At 36.5% G+C, this 16,015-nt stretch overlaps 1 protein-coding gene across 1 annotated transcript in view; it reads left to right on the plus strand.

Moving 5' to 3' along the window:
* The first annotated feature begins 11,175 nt into the window (after positions 1–11,175).
* LOC150098775 (uncharacterized) overlaps positions 11,176–16,015 on the plus strand; it is a 188,166-nt gene continuing 183,326 nt past the window's right edge. Inside the window, exon 1 of the mRNA XM_090405749.1 lies at positions 11,176–11,334. Coding sequence (XP_090261875.1) covers positions 11,176–11,334 — 159 coding nt within the window. The remainder of the gene's footprint in view (positions 11,335–16,015) is intronic.

A 16,015-nucleotide genomic window follows, 5' to 3' on the forward strand; every position in this document is an offset into this window, starting at 1 on the left:
GGAAATGAGAGTTATGGGAATGATAGAAGAGGAGAGAATAGGAGCAGTAGAAGTGAGGAAATGAGAGTTATGGGAATGATAGAAGAGGAGAGAATAGGAGCAGTAGAAGTGAGGAAATGAGAGAGAGTTATGGGAATGATAGAAGAGGAGAGAATAGGAGCAGTAGAAGTGAGGAAATGAGAGAGAGAGAGTTATGGGAATGATAGAAGAGGAGAGAATAGCAGTAGAAGAGAGGAAAATGAGAGAGAGAGAGAGAGAGAGAGTTATGGAATGATAGAAGAGGAGAGAATAGGAGCAGTAGAAGAGAGGAAAATGAGAGAGAGAGAGAGTTATGGAATGATAGAAGAGGAGAGAATAGCAGTAGAAGAGAGGAAAATGAGAGAGAGAGAGAGAGAGTTATGGAATGATAGAAGAGGAGAGAATAGGAGCAGTAGAAGAGAGGAAAATGAGAGAGAGAGAGAGAGAGAGAGAGTTATGGAATGATAGAAGAGGAGAGAATAGGAGCAGTAGAAGAGAGGAAAATGAGAGAGAGAGAGAGTTATGGAATGATAGAAGAGGAGAGAATAGGAGCAGTAGAAGAGAGGAAAATGAGAGAGAGAGAGAGAGTTATGGAATGATAGAAGAGGAGAGAATAGGAGCAGTAGAAGAGAGGAAAATGAGAGAGAGAGAGAGAGTTATGGAATGATAGAAGAGGAGAGAATAGGAGCAGTAGAAGAGAGGAAAATGAGAGAGAGAGAGAGTTATGGAATGATAGAAGACGAGAGAATAGGAGCAGTAGAAGAGAGGAAAATGAGAGAGAGAGAGAGTTATGGGAATGATAAAGGAGAGAATAGGAGCAGTAGAAGAGAGGAAATGAGTTATGGAATGGTAGAAGAGGAGAGAGTTATGGGAATGATAGAAGAGGAGAGAATAGGAGCAGTTGAAGAGAGGGAATGAGGAGAATGCAATGGAGTGCTAGAACCAGGGATAGAGTAATGCCAGGATAGCAGATAAGTGGGGGAACATAGAGTGAAAGAGATGGAGGAGGGAGAGAGAGAGTGAGTGAGGGATGCAGGTGAGCAATCAAGGAACAGAGAGGGTAAGATCTGTGGTGTGCAAGATAGGATGCCAGAGGAGTGTTTGCCTGGAGGAACGATAGATAGTGTGGCTATGGCAATTAAGCAGGATGAAAGGGATGATTGTAACGGTGGGCACGAATGACTTGAGAGGCAATGTAAATCGGGTGGCGAGAGATCTGAGATTCTTGCTTGAGGTTGTACAAAAGAAAACTCAGACGGGAAAGATTGTGTGTGTGTGTGTGTGTGTGTGTTGCCCAGGTATGATAGTGATGAGCTGAGCAGAAGAGCAGTAATAATGAATAGCATAATAGCCAGAATGTGTCAGAAGAGGGTTGGAATATGTGGATGTTTGGAGGGCATTTGAAGACAGAAAGGAACTGTAAGCGAGAGACCACTTGCATTTGAATGAGGAAGGACATAGGCACCTGGAGAGATTTGCTGTTTTCTGAACGAGTCAGTGTGTCAATGCAGGGAAATTAGAATTCCCAGGGTAGATAGTAGCGGGGTTGCCACATCTGCGGTTAAGCTAATTAAGCTTAAAAAAAATTGTAGTATATGCCTTTCCCTCATCAGTAGTTGTTAAGGTCTTGGAAAAATTAGTGAGGGACCATATACGAGGTGGTATCAAAAAGTTTCGAGACTAGCTCTGTTTACGAGAAATTACTTTATTTATCTACGTTTACACACTATCACCTTCAAAATAGTCCCCTTGCATATCAATACAACGCTCCCTCTCAGCGCTGTATTGATATGCAGCGCATATCAAAGCTTTGATATGTAGTGCAAGCTTTGATATGCAGCGCATATCAAGTATTGATATGCAGCGTTCTTGCCACTTCTGGAATGTGTCCTGGAAGTCTTCTTTTTGAAGCATGTCAAGCACCTTCTGTGATTCGTGCTGGATCTCCGCAATGGTGTCAAAACAGTGACCTTTGGGCTGGATCTTTATCTTCGAGAAGAGGGCCAAGTCTGCAGGAGCCAAATCTGGCGAGTAGGGTGGGTGCGGAAGTGAGATCATGTTGTTTCTGGCGAGAAACTTGCGTGTGAGGAGAGTTTGGTGACAGGGTGCATTGTCATCGTGGAGCATCCAGTTTTTCGCGTGCCACAGATCTGGTCACTTTCGTCGAATGTCCTCCCTCAGACGCCTTAAAACCTGGCAGTAAAACTCGCTATTGACGGTCTCACCACTTCTTGATGCACAGTGCCGCGAATGTCGAAAAAGGCGATGAGCATGCACTTGGTCGAGTTGTGGAGATGATGGGCTCTTCCACTGTGAAGCCTGTTGCTCCGTCTCAGGGTCGTACCCGTACACCCAAGTTTTGTCACCGGTAATGATCCTCGACATGAAGGATGGGTCATCCACGCTGATGGAGCTCTTGGCAGACTTTGACGTAGTGTTCCTTCTCCTCCTGGGTCAGCAACATAGTGCATGTTCAAATCACATGTGAGGATTGCCTGGACCTATTCTGTATGACATACCAACGATGGCAGCAATGTTGTGGAGTATTCTTTGACAATCCTCATGCACAAGTTGCGAATCGTTTCGACATTTTTTGGGATTGAGCTCGTTGAAGGTCTTCCTGATCTCTCATCGTCTTTCAGTGATGTTCTTCCACTCTTGAAGCACGCGTGCCACTTAAAACACCTCAAACGAATCATTGCAGCATAGCCGTAAACTTGCCAAATCATGTTAAACGTCTCTGTGGCAGATTTGCCCAGTTTTATGCAGAATTTCCCGTTTGCTCTTTGTTCTAACTTGCTGTCCATGATGAAATCGCAGATGTGGTAACACAGGTGGTCAGAATAGCATCAGTTGCACAGGTCCCAACGTACACAGGATGATGTCTTTTGGCACACTGACTTATGAAGGTAGGTGCTCCCTGTGACTGTGCATGCAGCTTTGTGCTGCCATCTGTTGGCGTGTTGCAAACCTAGTCTCGAAACATTTTGATACCACCTCGTACAGCATCGGGCAGATCAGCCTAATGTTATCTGTGAGAATCAACATGGATTTGTTGAGGGGCACTCTTGCTTTAGTAATATGATTGCCTTTTATAATGAAGTGACAAGAGCAATTGATGAGGGAAAAGCATATAACTAAATTTTTTTTTGAATTTTGCAAAGGCATTTGACAAGGTGGTACATGATAAGCTGATACTTAAGTTGCAGCACATGGGTTTAGATGTTGGATTATTTAACTGGATTCGTGATTGGCTGTCTGATAGGTATCAGAGTTGTGCATGTTGGGGCAGTTTCAAGGAGGCAGAAGGTTACAAGTGGGGGTGGTCCCATAGGGCTCGGTACTGGGATCTGTGTTGTTTTACCTTTATATCAGTTTGAATTGCAGGGGGGATATTCAGTTGTTTGCAGATGATGTGAAGCTGGGAAGGATTATTAGTAATAGTGCAGATGCGGCAGCCCTGCAGGAGGATTTGAATAAACTAGACAGATGAACAAATGAATGGGAGTGTCGATTTAATGCAGCAAAATGTAAAGTCTTGAAGTTTGGGATACATCAGTGGGAGGCTGCTGTACTGGAGGAAGTAGGGGAAACAAGAGATCTGGGGGGGGGGTGATGATTGATAGAAAACTGAAATTCAGGGAGCATATTGCAATGGTGGTGAAGGCAACCCAGAGGTTTGCTACAATACTGAGGAAGCTGACTTGCAGAGATAAGAGTTATCATTCCTTTGTATATGACCTTGATAAGACCACACTTAGATTATGTTCTCAAATTTGGTCCCCAGGATTTGAAGGGGATAAATTAACTGTGGAATGGGTCATTACATAACAAAGATGGTTTCAGGACTATACAATGTTAGTTATGAGGATCGGCTGAGGGAATGTGGACTGCAGAGTTTGGTGGATAGAAGGAGAAGCGATATGATCGAGACCTGTAACTGGCTCTCAACAGTTTAAGTCTCGATCATATCACCTCTCAATTGACACTGGGGAGCTCTTTCACTTAGTGGAACAGTGGGAAGGAGTGATGACAAGGGGCCATCCCTGGAAGTTAAGAAAGGAAGCTGTGAGCAAGAGGGTGAGGAGTAGTTTCTTTGCATGGAGGGTGGTTAACCGTGGAATGCATTCTCTGATAGAGTGGTGAGAGCAAGAACGGTCAATGAGTTCAAGGAGTGATATGATAGACTTTGTGTTTCCTAGGAAGGACCTCCCACGATGCATCTCTTGACTCCATGGAGGTCTGAATAATAATAATTTCCAATCATGATTCTACTATTAATTTCATCAGATATATTATTGTTTGTTGTTATTAATGAACCTAAATATTTAAAACTATCCACAACTTCAAAACTGTATTCACCTATATATATCTTGTAATATTTTTATTTGTCTTTCCACATTGCATATATTTAGTCTTCTGTTAATTAATTTGTAATCCAATTTCTTTAGCATTTCTATAAGTTCTTCAAATTTCTCTTCTAAATTTTTTCTCCTGCAACTTATTGCAATGAGTTTTGGCACAGAAAGTTTGAGGTTGAGATTAGGGCAATGTAGGAGGATTTCGGAAATTTCTTTAAAGAGACACTCATTTATGGGAACATCTGTGTAGTAATTTTGTCGTTTGGATCCTGTGACTAGTATAAGTAATCCCATGTTCTTCTAGACCTGATTTGCATTTCTTTTAGATAGTGTAGAATTCATGTTCAGAAATGTGTATAAAACAGATTGGCCTGTTTTGTTTGAAGTAGAATAACTGGTATTTGTATGGGACTGAAAGGTCAGGTAGCAGTACAGGTGGAATTTTATCTTTTGGAGATAGTACCACAGAATTGATTAAATTAATTGGCTTGGAAGTAGTAGAAATATTAAACTGGTATAAGAAATGTTCTGAAATGCCTCTAATGTAATGGGATGGAGAGAAATGTTTTCATAATCTTCTTTATTGTTTTGAGTTGTAATTATAGAGAATACTCATTTCTTTGATCATAGAAATTACTTTTCTGAAGCAGTTTGGATCTGTTCATTGAAGAAGAACAGATAATGAGCTCTTTAAATAAGGCATTTGTGAGGGATGATGAGCAGAAGTTTGATGGCTATACCAACCAGAAAAGAAAGGTTTGTAAAAAAAAAAAAAAAAAAAAAAAAAAAAAAAAAAAAAAACACATCAGAGACCCATCCAATTCCCTTTTTTTATAAGGCTATCTTTAGGAAAGAAATAGCCTCATTTGTACTATATTTTTGGAATAACAGCTTCACATATGTAAGAGAAAACTAAATATAATTTATTACTCCTATATATTTTGCTCAATATGTCATGAGCCTCTTTCAGGGAGAAGACAAAAACTGTTGCAACATTTGAATTCTGAATATAAGTCATACAGCATGCGTATAATATCATGTCTTGTTGCAGCTGTCCAGTAGGAAGAAACACTTGGTTCAGAGATATGGGAATGGCTGTATAATTAATTTAAAAATAATAAATAAATAAAATATAAAGTCCGTGCAGTTAGCCTAGTGGCCTATGCGCTTTGCAACATATGCCTGGGGAAAGAATGTCCTAGGTTCAATTCCCGTCGGTGACGTGAGGAGCTGAAGGATCTTCCTCAGCCATAGCCAAGTTAGCCGGTCTTGGGCATGGACGGTAAGGTTTTTTCCCCATTTTATCCTAGGGTTTTTCATCCTGCAAAGTAGGCAAACCGGCCTTGAGAACTCAACACTACAAGATATAGGATACACCGAGGTGTAGGGCTGACCACCTTATCCTGTGAATGGTTTGAGGTCCTATGATTAATAAACCCTCGACACTGCAAGGTAAAAGAGGGTCTAAAGAAGATGAGTTGAGATAAAATATAAAAAATTATAAACGATTAACAGCAATCACTTCCCAAAACTTATAAAATAGACATACATTCTGTCTGATTAAGTTTAGGACAGTGACATAGGGCTTCACATGATTGAAAAAAAAAAAAAAAAAAAAATTAAATCTGAACCTACTATAGTGTAGCCAGTAAACTCTGTCTACTGTCAATGGCACAAGAAGCAAGGTCTGAACCTTCAGAATCCAAAAATCTTATCTTGATGTTCAATTCTAAGAGTAGCAGCCAGTCTGTCTAAAGTAGCAAAGATGATGAGAACAGGGTATTTGATAAACACCAGGCAAAGATAAAGGTGATAATGTATCTTTGATAGGTGGTAAGAAAGGTGACAACTTCTGGACTGGTTTGAAGCTGGTGTACAAATTGTCCTTGCTGTTTGTTCAGATGTTCCTTTAAGGTAGGATACTGATCCTTTTAACATCAGATAAACAACCAGTTGCTCCATTTGATTCAAGCTCCATAATCAGTTTGATTTTGTGATGAAGGTTATTGATTTTTTTTGTAACAAGGCTTTTATAGTTGATGACGTGAATTATTACTAACAGCATAAACATCATCCATATAGTGAAGCCATAAGGAATGGTTTTGGATTAAACATTGATTAAACATTATTTTAAGTAGAAGTAGAATCAGAGAAATGGCCATTCTCAAGTTACAACACCAAATCAATATAGTAGATTAATACCTGCTTTTTCCCAATCTTTATTAGAACAGATATTCACATAAAATCGGCATTCCATACATTAAATGCATTTCTCTTATCTTAAAGAAATTTAACGTATCCACCACTTTTGAGCCTATTAATTATTTCAATCAGTTGTGATGCCATCTCCAAAAATAAAAATTCATCTCTGCTGCTACCTGAGTTCATTCAGTTCTATGCAACTGCCAGTTATTCTACTTTGGACAAACAGGCCAGTTTGTTTCTATACGCATTTTTGAGCATCAGGCCATGGGATTACTAACGCTAGCCACAAGATCCTTTGGAATGACATAAAATTACTACAGAAATGTTCCCATAAATATGAGTATCTCTTTAAGGAAAGTTCCACTGTCCTCCTACGTCATCCTAATCTCACCCTTAATGATGGCTTTCCATGCCAAAACTCTGAAAAATTATTCAGTACTGTACTGTTTAATGTTTTTTTTTTTTTTAAATCTCCCTCTTTCTCTCTTTTCAATTGATCCTAATAGTATAATTTTTCACTGCTTCCTGATTGCTTACAAAGAGATTCCATTCTTCATCGACTTTTATTGCTGTTTAATTTTTAATTTCCAACTGTAATGTACTGATGATGGTTCACGATAACATGAACTGAAATATCTGTAGTTTAATCAGTTTAAATTAATCATTTGTTGTTATATGTAAGTTTATTATTATAATGAATAATACTTATCCCTTCATCAGTAAAACTTGATATTGATCTATTAAATATTGTTCCATCTTTTTCTGACAGTGATGTTAGACATGATGCATGGAGAAATGCCCTCAAAAGTAGCTCAAGGCCAAGTAGTTTGTTGCCGGGACTTCCAGGGTCACTCTCTGTTTTTTAAAGATTTGTGTTAGATATCTTTCTTAACACATTCTCATTATTCCTATTTTTTTTTAATCCATACTGTATATGCTCTTTTTTATCATTCCAACAGGTTGCAATGTACTACAGGAGCATTTGAGAATAGGGTTAAAAGAGAGAGAGAGAGATGGAACTTATTGATTCTGCTTTTGAATAGCTGGAGATTAGTAATTCTTGCCTATGCATGACAGATTTGCAATAGGTTTTGTGGCTTCTCACTCTGTGGGAGTGATATTAAAAGAGAGGGGAGGGAGGGAAGAAGCAGGTTTGTGGTTTTATATGTAGATTCTAATTGAATGTTGAGCAACTACTGTTCTTGTTATAGGTTTCAGGAATGATGGATGCCTCATTGCCTTAGTATTCATTCTAAACACTCCAAATCCTAAAATTAACTGGTTCTACTGTTACAATTTGTTATTTTTTAATAATCATGAAATCTGTAGAAATTTATCCTAAGAAATAAACTTCAGTGGTAGTTTGAGAACCTGTTAAAGTCAAATGTTACAGCTTTTTAATAAGGCACTTTTAATGCCTTCTGTAAACAAAGTAGAGACTTGTTTGTTGGCAATTCATGTTGAATTTTTTAAGTTCTAATTCACAACACATGACAATATAAGATGAAGAAAACTCGCTATGAATTATACTAGCATAATATTTTTATTAATAAGCACAGACTTTCTGCCCAAGTATCAAGGTACAAATTGTAATTGCAGTATGACTTTCAAATTAAATAAGTAAAACAGACAACTGGAAGACTTGAATTGAAAGACTTGAAAATGCATAAGCCACACATACATAATACCGAATGGCACAATCTAAAATACCTTAAGATCCTAACTGTACACCTTTTTTAAACAAGAGACTATTCATTATTAAAAAAAAAAAAAAAAAAATATTGCCTAAAAAAAATGGAGTGCCTAAAGAAGCACTGTTTGCCATAATAAGGATAATTTCACTCCAAGATACAAACGTAGTAAGCTGTTACAACTTTCTTTGTATAAACATTCCATAAGATAGTTATTTTAGTGAAGGACCTAAATATTCTTTTAAAGGATTCGATGTTTAGTGGAGATAGCATTTTTCAACTATAAATTCACACGTAAGCCACAGTAATTAACTCTTTAATTACTGTGGCTTATGTGTAAATTTATATTTTTTTAATAGTTGATTTTTTATTTTTTTTTAATAGTTGTATATTTTATATATAGTTATATATCCTATCCCATGGTCTCCTCTCTTATGAGAGGATTGCAGCTAAATACCAGGGAGATTATACATCAAGGTGGTTTCCTGTTGCCTTTCTTTGCCATTATAAGTATTTATGATTGTAGCTATGTGTGTTGACAGGACCAGTTTGACTGTTTTGAAGGATGAAAAACCCAAGTTACCAGGAGGGAAAATCCTCCATCTCTATATGAGCCAGTTAACTCACCTTTAGTCGAAAAAGACCAGATTAAGATTCCTTGTGTCATGGACGGGAATCCAACCTAGGTCTTTCCAACCAAAGGGTTTTGTTTGTATAGACTGAGCTACGGAGGCTCATATTTATATATATTCAGTTATTCATTCTTAACATGCTGTCTCCATCAAACATCAAATCCTTTGGAGGAAGATTAGTCCTTCACAAAAGTAACTATCTTATGGAATGCTTGCACAAAGGAAATTGTGAAACCTTACTATACCATCCATATATAAACAGAAGTGATGGACTGAAATTATCCCTATTACATTAGGTGTCCTTTATCCACAGTTTCATTTATCCATGGTTCGAAAAAAGTGCATGAAACGGTCGAGCGGCGCACCAGTTGAAACATGCATACACGCAGGCTGAAAAACTTGTTGAAACACGCTTGTTTTGGTAGGTGCTTGGACTTAAACGTGCGTGTTTGTTCATGTTTAGTTTTACTTGAATTGTTGAAGAAAACAGTCAATTGTCTGTCATTGCAATTAAAAATTGTGTTTAAATTCAAGCAAATAAATTGTGAAAAATTTAAAAATGGCTTCAAAACCGAGGAGATGTGAAGTGCTCAGTATTTGTGAGCACTTCACATCAAAGTGCTCACTAATACTACTAATACATATGCACTAATACATAAATCGAAGATTATCAATATGATTGAAGTAGAAAAAGAAGTCAATTGCAACCATTGCCAAGATCTATAATAAAAACGAATCTTCGATACGTGAAGTGTTGAAGAACAAAGAAAAAATTCATGCCAGTCTTTCCATTGCACCCAAATCTGCAAAAGTTACGGGTACAGTGCATGATAAGGTGTTAATCAAGGTAGAAAAAACTTTGAATTTGTTGGTGGAAGACATGACAAGAAAAAGGATTCCTATTGATGGTAACACATTACGACAAAAAGCATTGATCCTATATGAGATGCGACCTCAAGACGAAACAGAAGAGGAAGAAAAGTCATTTACAGCAAGCAAGGGCTGGTTGCATAGATTCAAAACTAAGTTTAATCTAAAACACAAAAATTATGGGAGAATCTGCATCGACTGATGAAATCTACTGCACTGTTTCCAGCAGAATTTTAAAAAATTATTGCAGAGAAAGGTTATCATCCTAAGCAAGTTTTTAATTTTGATGAAACCGGCCTCGTTTGGAAGAAAATGCCCCACTGGACCTACATCCATAAAACTAAACAAAGCACCAGGCTTTAAAGCATTTAAGGACAGATTGACGCTGGTACTTTGAGGCAACACAGCTGGTCATATAATTAAACCTGGCCTAGTTTACCGAGCACAGAATCCACGTGCCCTTAAAAACAAAAACAAAAGTTGTCTGCCTGTTTTTTGGCAATCAAATCCGAAAGCATGGGTCATGGCCATGTTATTTATGGAATGGTTCCATCGATGTTTTATTCCAGAGGTGAAAAAATACTTGGAGAGGGAGGGATTACCATTTAAAGTTTTATTGATAATAGACAACGCTCCAGGGCACCCTGAGTCACTAGTTGCTGACGATGAAAATGTTAAAGTGGTTTTCTTCCCACCTAATGTGACCTCATTGCTTCAGCCACTCGATCAAGGTGTCATCATTAGATGCTTCAAAGCCTCATATGCTCAGCAGGTTTTTGATATGATTCATGCAGTGGTTGAGGATTCTGCTAATGTTGGAGTCATGGAATGCTGGAAATCATTCACAATTGCAGATACAATTGTATTCATCAAGGGAGCAATGGACGAATTGAAACCAGAAACAGTAACTACATGCTGGAAGAATTTGTGGAGTGATGCCATTCATAATTCCCAAGACGCTCCTGATATTAACTCATTGATAACAACGATAATTAACACGGCACAGAAAATAGGTGGAGAGGGATTTGACGATATGACAAGAAGAATTGAATGATTATAGATGGACATCATGAGGTGCTCACTAACGAGGAGTTGAAAGATCTTTCCAAATCTTCTTCAGAAGATGACGATGAGGATGAAAGTGAACAAGAACCACCAGCAAGGACACTTGAACATTTTTTTAATTTTATTATTATTATTATTATTATTATTATTATGCGACTCCCTCCAGGGAGTCGAAAGACTCATCGAGGGAGAGTGTGCCAACAGCATCGAATGATAGATTTCCTTCCAGTTACTAACCACGCTTAACTTTTTGCGAGCCATTAGCAGCAGAGGCTCTACCAATCGACCAACCTTTGCTGGCAAAGGTTGGTCGATTGGTAGAGAAAATTTGCCATGATATTTCGAACAGCTCAAACATTAAAGGAACAGATAATGGATTATGATTCAATGATGGATGAGTGCAGCATAAAAATTACTCGCACAATAACAGAAACTTTGAAACCTTTGCAGAACCTGTTTACTGAATTAAAGAGACAAAAACGGCAGCTTCCAGTAACAATTTTTTTTTGAAAAATTTTAAGGAATGTGTTGAAATGAATGAGGGTTGCCAGTGTCATATGGTCTAAATATGGCATGGAACTGCCACCACCTTAAATACCCTCCCTTCTTCAATACGCAAGACCACAGCAAATTGAAGAAGGGAGGGTATTTAAGGTGGTGGCAGTTAGTATTTTTTGTTTGTGTGTTTGTTTTTGGGGATTATAGCTATTGGCTAAAAAAAGTGGTGAAGGTAGATGAGCTCAGTGATAAGAGCAGCATCATTGGACAGATAGCTCTGTGTGTTTAGTGTTTTTAGGATACCATACTGTTGGGCTGTATGATGGTATTTGTAGGCTTCTGTAAAAAGATGTTACTAGCGCATCTAAGAAGGGCAGATGGTTATTTATTTTAATTTCTATTTTAAAGTGTATTTTAGGAGGTTGGCTTTATAAATGTGCTATAAATGAATCTAAAGTGTCTAGACCATATGGCCAAATAGCAGACACATTATCTACATACATATCTGCCAAACCAGTGGTTTGAGCATGGCTATGTCGAGTGCTTGGTTCTCTAAGTATCATGTAGAAATTGGGCAAAGGAGAAAAAAGGGTGAGCCCATGCCTATCTGATCTGGTTGTTTGTATACTTTTCCTTTCCATGTGAAATTATACCATCATGTTGAGGCTATTTTGTGTGCAGTCATGTTATTACAAAGCTCTTATTACAAAGGTTTGTGATTTTTTTTCTTCTGGTTTATGGTTTATCAAGTTTTCATAAATTAACTGGTGTATTTTTAGTGCATTATTATACATTTTACTGGATTTATTGTATTTAGTGCATTTAGTAGCATAATTCTAAATATATTGTTAAATTTAGATTTTTAAAAAAAAAATGGCGTGGATGCTTAAGGATCAAAGCAGGACAAACTTGGGAGTATATACTTCCAGTATACCTTTTTAAGGAATGTGGAGAACTGACCAGTGATTCTGACTTAATGTGCTATCCTCAATTTTTTGTGGTTCACCCCATTAGTAGTATCTGCCTAGATACCAAATGAAAGAGGATAGGCTGGTAATTTAGCTGAACAAATTATATTCTTATTGTCAAGTCATAACACAAAATTTTGGTACAGAATTGACAGAATTTCATGTCAAACTGAGGTGTAACCTGGTTAAACTAGTCCACCATTATTTCCATCAGGGAAAAGCCAGCTACTGAAGCAAATCCTGGAACAAATCACAGTTTGTCATTGACAGAATTCAAGATCGGTACCATCAACATAAGAAGCAAAGGAAAATAAATAGAACTAGCAGAAAAATTGGTTAAGTATAGGTGTTACTGTTGGATCCTACTTCTTCTTAATCTATACCTTGGATCCGACATGATTACTATTACGATGTTCTTAACTAATTGATAAGTTGTGAGTTGATTTCTAATTCAAATATAAAGAAAATTTATATTTAAAGACTGCGCCACATTATATCTGAATTAGTTCAAGAATTGAAGATAAACCAACTCTCAACTACCCTGCCTTTATATGTTGTTATTATATATACTGGCCGAGTATATTTAACTTACTTAATTCACCCGCTTTGGTTCGAATATTTTATGAATGGTGCAGTAAAATAGATTCAGGCAAAATACAACTTGTGATTAACAAAAACAAACATTTAATTTTAAAATCACAAATTTTACACTTAAGATCAAAATCACTAATTAAGTTATTATAAACACTTCAGCCTTTCTGATAATACTGTCATTCAAACTCAGACAATGGTAAATTTGTTATCTCTAATACAGTCTTCTCACAGTTCTTTAAGTTCCAAATACAATAAAATCGCAGTAATACCACTTTACAAGAAAGCACTTTTAATTTTACACTTCAGTTAATTCTCACTAATAGTTACTGTTAATATAAGGAAATTCTAGGATGAAACTCTCATACTTCTCTGTATAGGAATATTAACGGTTGGAATAATCTTACCGATAATCTTTTTTCTTCACCTACTTATATGTAAACACTTTTTATAACTGTAAACACTTAAACAGTAAACGGCACTCATTAAATAAATTCTTCTAAGCAATAAATGAATTAATCATCGGTCACAATACACATAAACAAACGTTGTTGCATAAAGTACTACTGATCACTCATGAAATAAGGCAACACACAATAATTCTTAACTTGAGGTTTTATATGCACAGTTGTTCATTCCTCCTGCATTCAAATAATTCTTTAGGCACTATAAATCTAAACACAGCTAACGGTAAACTTCAACTTTACAGCCTCTACTACTCTAGTAACTCTGTGCTTTATTTCAAGATTCTGTGTATCCTTGACAGGTCGGCCCTGAATTTAAATCTCAACTCAAGTATTGCTAGTCTATTTAGTAGTCACTCAGCTGTCTTCCGTAGCTATAATTGTTATTCTACAACTTGTTAGCTAACCGCCTATCGACTAGTAGACTTTATTTAGCTGCTTGAGTGACTTGCCGACTCGCTGTTATTGCACTGTGATTACCGAATGCCCAGATTCCAACCTAATGCCAATCCTCTCTCTCTCTCTGTTTCCTTATTATTTTTATTTTTAGCATTCTTCGCTTATATCTCCGTTTTTCCCGCCTAAATTCTTCTCGTGATCTCTTTAACTAATTCCTTTTTAGTAAACTTTCAGCTTTCTCCCCACGTTCTGTTCCAAAAACGTGCTCGCTCACTTACATACGTTTCCATGACAACCAAACAAAATATAATAAAATTGAGGTATTGCATAACGCTAAACTTCTACAAATAGGAATAAATAAAGAATATTTATATTTCAATTAATGCGCAGTTAAATTATCAAATACAAGTTCTTATAATATTAACATAATAATTAAAATAGCTTAATAATATTTAATACAGTCTTTTCATTATTAATACATATATCTTTGATTAAATAATTAAATATTAGACAAAATTAAGGTAGTTATATGAATATTAAATTGTAAAATAAGTTGTTTACATTAAATAATATTTACACAAGTCTTGCTTGGTATATGGTATATTATGTTAAATGTGAATGAAAAAAAAAAAAAAAAAAAAAAAAAAAAAATATATATATATATATATATATATATATATATATACAAAACAATTTCATTCACAGTTTAACATTACCAAAACAAAGAAGACAAAAAAACAGGTGAATCTGTTCAACAAATCCAAGATGCTATATTCAGGTTATAATAATCAGGGAAAAGGAGTAGCCGAATACTAAATACGAGGATAATCTTGAATAGCAAGCAGTTTCAAGCAGAGTGGGGAACTGTTCTCCATTCTGATGTTTGCATACATCAGAATGGAGTACTGCAAAATTACTTAATTTGTGCTATAATTTTATTGCTATGCTGCCATTAAATTAAAAAAATGAATGTGATACATGGTGGGTAAATTCAGATGGTATTTTTTTGTCAGAAGCAGCAAAGGTTGTACAAATGTTGAGTGCTCACATGCTAAGATTTGTTGCTCCGGTGTAAGTAATATGATGCACGATGCTACAGTTACACTGGATGAATTGAATAGAGATGCATAAGAATTCGGTTTAGGAGCTGTTGCATAAGCTGGATATCAATTCAGCAATATATAATGGGCTGAGATGTATAATTTGCATCTCAGTCCAGGAAAGATCCTAAATAATGCATAATAATATTATGCATTATTTCCAGAAATGGTTCACTTGTAGAGAAGGATGGTGCAAAAACTAGTGTGTAACTACTGACTCTGACCTATTAGTATCTCTGGAGTAATGGTAAAGGTTTTAGAGAAGTTGGTAAGAGCTTGCATATAGAAAGGAGTTGACAGACCAGCTATGTTTTCAAAGAACAAACGGGTTTATTACAGGCAAGTCATGTTTCACCTGTTTGTTCATATTTTATAATAATGATGCTGTGAGACTTTGTTAAGATGTTTGATAGAATACCAACATGAAAAGCTGTTGCATGAACTGGAGAATATGGGTTTGTAATATATACTGTTGACATGTTAACTGATATTCCAAGAATATCAGTCCATGGGCCATTGTTGTTCAATCTGTATATTAATGATATTGGGAAGGACCTGACAGGAGATGTTCAATTATTTGCAAATGATGCAAAGTAAGCCGGGATGCTATGGATATACAGCTCTTTCAGAATAATTTGAATAAGCATGAACAATGGGTAAATGATAATGCTGTCAAGATTTTCAGTGGCATATTAAATTGATGGGATTATGCTTCAAGAAACTAATGAAGCTAGTGATCTTGGAGTTATGGTTCAGAGATCACATTGCAAATAATAGCTCAGAGGGTAATTGTGATGTTGACAAGAACATTGACATGTAAGGATAGTCATTTTGCCTCTTTATAAGGCCTTGATACGGCCACACTTAAACACCAGCGTGTGCAGATTTAGTCTCCTAGGTTCAGAGGGGATAAAGAAGCCATTGAAAGGATGCATATGAGTAACAAAAATGATATCAAGATTATGGAATGTAGGTTTCCAGAACAGATATTGAGAGTATACAAACTGCTGACACTTTTAAACAGGAAAAAGAGGGATGATATGATAGAGGTTTATAAACTTCTGAAAGAATATTATAAGTTATCAGCTGATGAAATTGTTACATGGGAAGAGGAAAAAGGGGTACCCATGGAAGTATGCGTGCTGTTAAAAAA

This window comes from Typopeltis vanoorti, chromosome 15 (assembly GCF_054136105.1).
Source record: "Typopeltis vanoorti isolate ZY-2024b chromosome 15, IOZ_Tvanoo_1.0, whole genome shotgun sequence".
Classification (NCBI taxonomy): Eukaryota; Metazoa; Arthropoda; class Arachnida; order Uropygi; family Thelyphonidae; genus Typopeltis; species Typopeltis vanoorti.